The sequence below is a fragment of the Halichondria panicea genome, chromosome 12 (assembly GCF_963675165.1).
Source record: "Halichondria panicea chromosome 12, odHalPani1.1, whole genome shotgun sequence".
Taxonomy (NCBI): Eukaryota; Metazoa; Porifera; class Demospongiae; order Suberitida; family Halichondriidae; genus Halichondria; species Halichondria panicea.
Genome location: NC_087388.1, coordinates 2,000,783 through 2,011,076, shown reverse-complemented (window position 1 = coordinate 2,011,076; position 10,294 = coordinate 2,000,783). Strand labels below are relative to the sequence as shown.

General features: G+C 42.4%; 1 protein-coding gene across 1 annotated transcript; it reads right to left on the bottom strand.

Moving 5' to 3' along the window:
* Positions 1-27: 27 nt before the first annotated feature.
* LOC135344826 (mucin-5AC-like) lies at positions 28-10,289 on the bottom strand. The gene is made up of 14 exons (XM_064542109.1): positions 10,050-10,289; positions 9,277-9,338; positions 7,762-8,653; positions 4,865-5,896; positions 4,266-4,394; positions 4,041-4,151; positions 3,685-3,830; positions 2,960-3,232; positions 2,310-2,532; positions 1,762-1,834; positions 1,335-1,415; positions 1,140-1,184; positions 654-888; positions 28-338 (listed from the first exon to the last, which is right to left on the bottom strand). The coding sequence occupies exons 1-9, from the start codon at positions 10,171-10,173 to the stop codon at positions 2,500-2,502; spliced, it is 2,802 nt and encodes a 933-aa protein (XP_064398179.1). The 5' UTR covers positions 10,174-10,289; the 3' UTR covers positions 28-338; positions 654-888; positions 1,140-1,184; positions 1,335-1,415; positions 1,762-1,834; positions 2,310-2,499.
* Between the last annotated feature and the right edge of the window lie 5 nt (positions 10,290-10,294).

Genomic DNA, 10,294 nt, shown 5'->3' with positions numbered 1-10,294 from the left:
AGTCAGTCATGCATGTCATACAGTAAATACATTTTGTACACAAACTTTTATATAGACCACATAATTACAATACACATGTGCATTATGTATAAAAATTAAATCTTGTGAACATGTGCTATATATATATAATAGAGCATACATAATAATTCGGATTGCAGTGGTACAAACAAGTGAAGGAGTGCAACGGTCATTGCCACGACTACACAACAAATTGCTGGCTGGTTAAAACTTTCTGAAATTAAATCTCAAACTGACAAAAAAATTTGTTCTAAACGTCCCAGTTTTTACTGGTTGAGTAGGAGTGAGCATCACTGTGAGGCCGCTTTGATTGCTTTTTGCTGTACGTGTGGTGTGTGTGTGTGTGTGTGTGTGTGGTGTGGTGTGGCGTGTGTGTGTGTGGTGTGAGGTAATAATAATTATACAGTAACAGTCTGTGATTCAGGTGATCCTTTTTTGCAATATCTTAAAAACTAGAGCAAAACAAAGAATATTTACATGCACGTATAATCATCACACAGTCACACATAAGGATGATTGTACTACTGTAAATGACCAACTACAGCGGAGATGTTTGAGGGAAGGTAAACAATTTGTTTTATTCATAAAAAAAGTTATTGGTAACAGGTAAGGTAAGAAATAAATAATGTGCTCACCTTTTTTTTTCTGCCTTCTTGTCTTTCTTAGAAGGAGAGGTCGGCTCTACGACCTTGATGCGCGTCGTCCTTTTGAAACTGAAACTCTTGCGTATGGACTTTGGTGAGTTTCGTCTCCGAGTGGGTTCTGAGGCGTGGTGTTTCCGATTAATGTCCCCCACCGAGCTCCAGGTACGGGAGAGGGTGCTGGAACTACGAGGGCGACTAAACGAGGAGAGGTTGTTCACCCAGTGCACTGTGGGGTGGGGAGTGGGCGGTGAGTGTGTGTGTGTGTATGCAGGCGGATAATTACACACACTGTCAGGTGGTTAGTTAGGCTGCCTCCTTAAACATTGTACATGCAGCTATAATACTTACATGCACGCAGAAGCAAAACTACTGGACACACAGAGAGTTGGTGTGAGTGGGTTGTCAATAGAGAAGAGTAATCAACTCAGAGTGTACACTGTATGTACAATTATATAACTATAAGGTACGTATACTTACTTGAAGGAACTGGTAGCCCGTGGTTGTTAATGTTTGAGAGCATACCTGCAAAATCAAGAGACAAACAAACAAAATTATAACATTCTCACCTCTCAACACTATAATAAAAAAGCAAAATTAATGATATCCACGTCCATAAAGACTATTAAAATGGACTTTTCGATGACCTGTATTGAGGATGGGACCTATCCGCACCTTTTGTCTTCTGTTGGCACTTTGGGTTGAGTACGTCGACAGGTCTCCGTCCACCGTGGTCACGGGCATTCACATTGGCATCTGAACCAAACACAATACAGATATATCACTAGCAGCTAGTATACAGACACTATTTGATTCCGCACCTCTCAAAATGATTAAACCCACACCAGACAATTGGACTAGCCTCTTAAGGAATATTAATCTCATAATAAGATCAAATATTAAACTCATAATCAAGAGATTCCTTTTCTTTTAAGTACAGTAGAGCTACCATTAACATTGATTCTCAGAATGGAGGGAGACCTTCTATGTTCACACACCACAATAGGTTTCTAAGTATCCGGTTCTCATATTATCATATAGGAGAGAAAATACAATGGCTATTGTAACAGCTACAAATAAAGAAGTGATTTGATCGACTCACTGTATTCCTGGACCAGAAATTGTATTGCGTTGTCGTGACCACTGGCAGCTGCCAAATGCAGAGGAGTCAGCCCCTACACAACGAGATAAACATGTGATAATTGCTCTATGGTAAACTGAAGCCCCCAAGGAACCAGTTGCCTGGGAGATGTGTGTGCTTTCTACACAGATAATTAGAGTGGTCACGCACAATGTACGTGAGTGTAAAATATCTGCTAAATTTATAAAGGAGAAAACTTCAAAAACTTCAAAGATTTCACGAAAGTGAAAAACAGAAACCCTACAATTATAGCAAATATGCCAAAACCACCTAAAAACAACAACATAATTATACCACCCAGTGTGTGTGTGTGTGTGTGTGTGTGTGTGTGTGTGTGTGTGTGTGTGTGTGTGTGAGTGTGTGTGTGTGTGTGTGAGTGTGAGTGTGTGTGAGTGTGTGTGTGTGCGTGCGTGCGTGCGTGTGTGTGTGTGTGTGTGTGTGAGTGTGTGTGTGTGTGTGTATGTGTGTGTGTGTGTGTGTGTGCGTGCGTGTGTGTGTGTGTGGCTCACCCCCTATAGAGTCCATGTGTAAGAGGAGAAGTGTATAGAGTTCCATGTATGGGAATGATGGGTGGGAGAGAGAGTGAACTAAACGTAGACACCATACAAGACGATACCTATAGCTACCATGCATGGACATACAATCCTACACTGAAATTGATACCTGTATTAATAGGAAATTAGCCTTACACTGAACTATTTACGATACACTACAAATATATTGACTTACATTCTGTGGTTGTTAGGAAGGTGACAGCACATGTGTGGGGAGAGGGAAATGAGATCAAACACACTGCATGCTGCAACACACACACACACATACACGCGCGCACACATACACACGTACACGCTGTTCACTAAGCAAACAAACACAGCTGCACTTAGTTCCAGATGCATGACTATATACACGTAGTACTGTACAGCTGCTAGCTTTGAAAGCCAAAACACAACTATATAAGCCCTACAATAAAATAATAGAAACATTACTGCCTTGATCATGAAAGCATGTTAGGGAAGGAACCGCTTTTCAAACAATATTATTATACATTGCATATTATATATATACACATAATTACATAACGCACTGTGGAAATTCTATACAACATACGCCTTTACACATGTAGGTGTAGCTACATGTATATATATCCACATGCACTCACCGACTTCAAGTTGACAGTTGCCCCGTTCATTGCTAGAGCTGTGATCAAGTCACAACGACCGTGTTTGGCTGCCCAATGCATGGCTGTGTAACCATGGAGAAAGTCTTTTCTGTTCACCAGCGAAGACTCAGTCATAAAGAGGCGATGTATTGTCTCCATGTTACCCTCAGCATTGGCCAACATCCATTCCTTCTCGTACGGGTCAATGTCCCAGTAGTCTGGTTCTGTACCTTGTAGGGACCCTGACCCCTCCTCGTCCCCGTACTGTGACACCTGAGTGGGCGGGGTCAGTGGGTGTGATACATATGTCTTAGAGACCTCAACATCAAAACAGAACAATGAATGTACAACACCTTACAAGAGGTCTCAGCATAAAACATGCACATCACAATAAGAAAACATTGCTACGTACCATTCAACACCTACATGCACAATATATAATACCGTACGTGGGTATAGCACAAAAAAGGTTACTAACTTAAAGTATATCAACAGTGAAACTACAGCAACAGGCAATTAATACATACAAAGATGTATGAAAATAGCTACTTACGCAGGCCTCCAGGGAAGACTTACTGTATGGACATTTAGAACACTCACAAATACAGAGTTACAAAACAACTACTCAGGAACCCAGTGAGTACAAAAACTGAATTTTAGGAAGTTATCGGATACTTGTACTTGTATATATAATATTATATAGAAATCAAAACTCAAGCACTCACATCCTCTCTGGACCTGGCTGGTGGGAACTCATGACTGTTGTTGGCCGGCTTGGGGGCAACTTCAGGGGGGGCCAAGAGTTTGGAGTGACGTCGAGCTGTGGGGGGCGTCCCTATTATCATCTGACGAGTCTTGTTCTCGAGGTTACCTGTGGGTACAAAGACAGCAATGGTATGTGCATGCACAGATCAATCGGTGTGCGATATCTAATTCAAGCAACTACCCAGTTTAATTTCAACCGAAAATGTTAGAAAATGGTACCTCTACAGTGTATAGTTTAAAGTATCGCTATATACATGCATGTACATGTGGGAGCCTATAGAACTCAGATATAGATAGACTATAATTATATACTCACTGTTTTTGTCAAAGTTTCTCGATCTTCTGTTGGCTGACGGATGTATGTTGCTAGGAGCTCTAGTACGCAACACTACGCCAGCTGGGATCCGCTCGTTGGAGAGATGATGAGCTGTGTGTGTGAGAGTGTGAAAGGTGTGGGGTGTGGTACATGTACATGTATTTTGCAAACAACATTACTTTACGTATAATTATATGCATCCTCTTTCTACCAGTGAAAACTTACATTTTTGGCCTAATCGCTCAGCAGAATCGTGATGAGGTCGTGGCCCCAGACTGGTATATGTTGGGGATCGACCACGTCCACTCTCGTTGACATTGAATGGGGAGATCCTACCAGTGTGACTGGATGTGTCTGGAATAAAACAATTACATGTGTATTCTATTACCAAATCAACGAGGTGTAAAGGTGTGTCTTATGTGATCAATCAATAGCAGGCCATGAAGTCATGGTAACAGAGAACAAAACCATAAGGCCTGAAGGTACTGCATATGTGAACAAGCACATACGGTGTATATGCATGTACATGTACATATACATGTATTGTACATTGTTGTACGGGTAATTCTTAAGATTCATTTTCCTAAAAAGTATATTGAATCATCAAAGGGCCGGTACTTCACCTCATAACACAGCTACAGTACATGTGCGAGCCAAATACTAAGCCACGCTAAATCTGTGCACAAACATGTGCATGTAAGTTGTGTGTACATGCAGGTACATAATTATTGGCAAGACATCTGAACACACACTAATTTTAAGCATCACACGAGGGTTCAAGGTTCATCTCCTAGGCTATCTGAACCTATATACACTCAACTCACCTGAGCTTTTGGTAGGAGACTCCACTCTGATTGCAGGGGCATCCTCCGTTGATGTCTGTGGTCGCCCGATATCAGACAATCTGGAGTGCCCCGTCTGAGCGGGTGGAGCCCGCTGTGAGGGTGGTGGAGGTTGTGTGGGTGGAGCCTGTTGTGAGAGGGGTGGGGGTTGTGAGGGTGGTGGAGGTCCATAATCTAAGCTCGTCCCTGCAGATGATCCAAAACTTCCAAACGAACTCAAAAAATCCAGTCCAAGACCCCCCAATGTTCCATGAGATGGATCGTCTGCCTTACCCCCGTGACGATTGACCACACCCTCTGCAGCTTTGGGGGAGTGTGGTTGTCGTCCCAAAGACTGTGTATTTGAGCCATAGTTTTCATGACTGTTGGAAGTGGTCGTGTGTCGACCAAGCGTGTTTGCCATTAGTGGACTCTCCTTCTGTTCGCTTGATTTACGAGTGGGGGGCTTAGGGGCAGGGCGTTTGGGGACAGGAGACGGTCCAGGGGGTGGGCGACGACTGGTCACATGTTTGACTTCTTCGCTCCCATTGGTCAAGGCTGGAGAGGTACTTGAGAGCGATTTAGAAGAACCGATAGAAGTAGCACTAGCCATGCTCTGTGTTGACTCTCTTATTGGCCTGGAGGATGTACCACTGTTTGTCTTGGGGGGTATGCTGTTATATGAATACCCTGTTCCACTATTCGAGTTCGCAGTCTTCGATGGCGTGCTGTTAGTCGAGGAAGCTGCTGGTTTGGAGTAAACGCTTGAGGGTGGGCTATTCAAAGAGGACCTCGGGCCATTACTCGAGGGTGGGCTATTTAGAGACGACCCCGGGCCATTACTCGAGACAGACGTGTCAACAGTGGATGACGAGGGTTTAGAGGGGGTACTATCGAATAGGCTCATAGAGATGGAGGAATCCAGACCAGCTAACATTGTATCAAGGTCATCAAATAGTGAGCTCGATGTTGATTTGTTTGCACTGCTGCTGCTTTGAAGGGTTTTGCTCGGCGTGGAAGTGCTGTGGGGGGAGTCTGTGTGTGTGTGTGTGGTGGGTGGGGTGAGGAGTGAGTGTGTGTGTGGGGGGGTGGAGGGGAGGGATAAGTATGTGCGTTGTGAGTGTGTGTAGTAAGTGTGTGTAGGTGTGTCCATAGAAGCGTGAAACGAGATATTATATGTCACTGTGTCGTATTAACAGCGGGCTGCATTAATTACCACTCCTCAAATTCCCTCAGGACCTGTCAACACACACTGTACACACTGTCAACAGACACAGACCAGCCAATTGCATACAGCCATTGTTCAACGGCACTACATTAGGCTCAGATATATACAACACTCAGACACACTAGTACTAGCACCATATTCATGTGTAGCCAATTCCCACAAGAATATCACGCAGTCATGCCAAGCAGAGCTATGCACAGAATGACTGGAATGAAAACAGTGATGTACATCTCCTATGAGCCTTATCCATTACCATAGCTATATACGTACAGTACAATACAGTGACTGCATGGAACACAATTATGCCACATAGTTCATGATCATATAGTTCATGATCAGGAAATGCAATGCACAAACATACAGCAAAAATCTGTCTATTGTGGTCACTAACTTATGTGTTTTAAACTGTTAGCGTAGGCCACCTCTTTATTACAGCCACTGTTAGTCTGCCCAAAGATGATCGCTCTAAACAGGATTTATCAATAATAAGCACGACTAATAATGTAAATTGCAGTGAAATGTTGAAAATGCTTTAATAATCTATCGTCTTCAACAATACATATCTAACTAGTCCACAAAGTTCAGGCTAGTTGACACAACATATCGTATAGAGCCGTACACAAGACCGCAACAAACACAGCATATATACATGTAGAAACCATCACTACAAAATTCAGAGAAGATGCACACACAAACAAATGTCACGAGCGCTATACAGTATACAGGTATTACTGAGAAATATATAATTAAACAGTATAGGTTTCACCAATCGATGTAATTATATAGGCCGATCGAGTTTTAATTTTTAGTGGATGCTTAGACAGGGCATTTCTGTGTTAATTTACTGAGTCATAAATATACCAAAGGACGGTAGTACATAATAATTTAATTATGGTATAGAAAGGTTTAATTCCCACATACCAAACTGTACAGTCACAATTATACTTTATTGCATTAAGCTGACAGTAAATATGTATTACATCATAATTAGCATTTGTACATACATCGAGGAAGACAAAATCAATAGCTAGATTACATCACTAATGTGGTATGTACATTGAAGCGTATTTATATCAGAGACATGCACTGTAAACAAACCCACACGACTGCTGTGTGCGCAGATGTGGTTAAGATAACAGGTGTACCTTTACCACCACAGGTAGTTACGACAGACCAAGGAAAATACCTTTTGAGCTTTATTCACAGATAGAATAGCTTGGTTATTACAAACCTGTCCACCATATAAAGCAGTTCACCCTCTATAATGCAGCCAGGTTTAATGGGCCCTAAAGTCTCCATAGCATGTATTTCAGCTTGAATGAGTTGGCAGGCCTCCTCTTTATATGGCCAGTCTTATTGCTCAAGGGTGAACCAGTTTGTAACACATACTATTGTAATGAATCCTGGCAACAGCCCTGGCAGACTAGAGTAAGGATGTTGGCATGGCTAGGAGAAACACTGTAGGCAGCCTAATCAACTTATAAGAACTTCAAGAGACATGCAGAGTACACTACTATGTTGTGTTTACTAAAGAAGCATCACATGGAATTAGAAGCTCAGGCATAATGATATACCATAACTATACACATTGTACTACAAGCTTGCCTTAATTTCCCCTAAGTTTATTGTACCAAAACCATTTACTGCACGTACATAGGACAATAAGACTTACTTGAAGCCTTCCCCAGTGATCCATAGCCAGAGCTGGCTCGGTCCCCAACTTGAAGACCACTCTTCACAGCAGAGTGGCGTGACAGAGAACTCGGCTGAGTTGTCTGATGCGACTGCCCTGTATTGTTCGAACTTTTTAGGCTGCTAGTAGAGTTGGGTGCGGTTGAAGAGGTCCCACGGTATGAGCTGCTGTCTCCTATGGATGAGCTGGTCAAACCGGTTTGACGAGAAGTAGAGCCTAAATTTGAGCTGGAATAACTGTCTACTTTGGAACTGGACGGACCAGTTTGCCGAGATGGAGAGCCTAGATAGGAGCTTGATGAACTAGTGGGATGAGATGCAGAGTCGACATTAGAACTGGACAAACCCGTTTGACGAGAAGAGGAAGTTACGTTGGAAGCAGACAGACTAGTTTTACCACTAGTAGTCAATGAACTACTACCAGTATCATTAGTGAAAAGTGAGGACCCAAACGAATCGAGTTGAGCAAATAGAGAAGAGCCAAAATCTGAGCCTCCAAGGTCAAAGTCCATCGAAGAGTCTGGCTTGGATACACTTGGTGGGCTATACACAGAGTTAGAAGGGGGAGGGGATATGCTGACAGGCTTGTACGAGTTTAGAACAGCTGTGTTCTTCGGAGACGGCGCGACACCAGCAATGCTGTTAGAGATGGGCTCTCTTGAGTTGGTAATCGGTCTCGGAGGTGGAGAAGATTTTACTGGAGATTTAAAATCATACGAAAGCGAGTCTCGTTGAGTTAGAGTTTGTTTCCGAGGTGAAAACGCGTCTTCTGTTGAGGAGATGGAGGATCTCTGTCCGTTTGGTACTCGTCCTGAAGGGGGCTGGGCCAGTTTAAACTCAAACTGCGGTCGCAAGTGGAGGAACTTGTCGCCCTGTGGGCATATGCGTGGGTAGTCATGGTGAGACAGACTAAGTTATGGTTACAGTAGTGTGGGCCACACAAGGTGGCAGACAGTCATGCAACATACATGTACACATAGCTTATTGTGTCACTATTGAAGGGGACCCAAGCAAACCAGATCGGTCAACAAACCATAACTATAGTTGAGCTACTAAAAGGCTATTTACTCTGTGTGTAATTAATTGTACTTTAAACTGATTCTGAACCTTTTTTAGCCTATAGCTACCACAAGCCTCAGATGGGGGTGTTTAGGAGTGTGTCTATGTACACTGAGAGGTAATAACCCGTATCCTCCATACCATTGTGACCACCCCATAATTACCTAATGATTAACTGGTATAATCCCTGGGGCAAGATCAGCAAACAAATTCACACAAACAACACGACATAACTATACAATGGCCAGGTATTTACTGGGTCAACAGCATTGTGCAATATACTTTACTAAAATAAGAACGAATTGGCACAAACACCACTAATACAAAGACCACTAATGCAAAGAGAAATCGAGATGCCATAGATACTCATTGTAAATATGAGTGCATATCCCGTTCTATTTATTGTGAATATCACGTACACACATCTCACACTTACCCTTTCAGACTTGATGTAGGCAACAGAGTTCACTTTCTCTTTAAAAGCTTCTCGAGCTCGATCTGAAGAAGCAACAAAAGCACAGTTATCTGCCTGACAATGAGGAACATTGTGGTAGACAGACGGTTGCTAGGAGGCAAACAGAATCATTGAGCTAGTTAAGGTACATATAAAATGCTGATGTGTGATAGATAAAACCACATCAAAAGAAAATATGAATTAATTTATCAGCGAATCAACAGTGGCAGCTAAAAGTACAATTTCTGATCTACAATGCACATGCACTTACATCTGCAATAGACAAAGTCCCCCAAATGAGCAAGCTATGTCTATCTACCCTATTAGCACACATGCTGGGGCTTCTGCTGTGTGTTGTAAAACAATGGACAGTGGTGGAGAGTATCTACTGCACACTTACTTCACAAATAAAATTAAGTCCTGAAGCCACAGATCAGGTAATTAGCACTCAAGCCACAAATTAGCTTAAAAGCATAGTTAGGAATGTCTACCACCAACAAACACTGACTCTCTTTCTCTAGCTCTTTACAATAGAAAGATTTAGCTTGTTTAGGGGCAGTGATCGCTTAGCTTTATAGCCGGCCTAGGGCAAACACCAGTTCCAAAATTATAATTATCTATACGGTAATGCAAAGCAAACATTCATTTCCGTGTGCCATGCCTTATGTTGCAAGCTACTGTGTCTACAAATCCAGATTAAAACAACAAGCACAAACACTGCCAGATACCTAGCTAAGTTAGTAGTAGGGTAGTACCTTTCATTCTTGGATCTTCAACTTGAAGATGCTTCTTGAAGTGTCGAACTAGATCAACATTCTTTACCATTCCACCCTTACGTAGGATATACTCCAAGATCATATCTTGCGTTACATCAGACATCTTGAGCTGTTTTGATCATGAAAAAGACAAGCCAAAAAGAGTCTTATCCGCCCCTGGTCTCGATCGCGATCTTTGACTGTATTGTATGTGAAAACTGGTTTCGCTAATGATATTCATTGAC

Bases quoted from the DNA above. Each gene is read 5' to 3' on its own strand.
- LOC135344826 (XM_064542109.1), bottom strand. From the start codon at position 10,173: ATGTCTGATGTAACGCAAGATATGATCTTGGAGTATATCCTACGTAAG. The intron at 8,654-9,276 runs GTAAGTGTGAGA...ATATGCCCACAG, and splicing joins CCTACATCAAGTCTGAAAGG to GGCGACAAGTTCCTCCACTT. The intron at 3,831-4,040 runs GTGAGTATATAA...TTGTACCCACAG, and splicing joins GAGAAACTTTGACAAAAACA to GTAACCTCGAGAACAAGACT.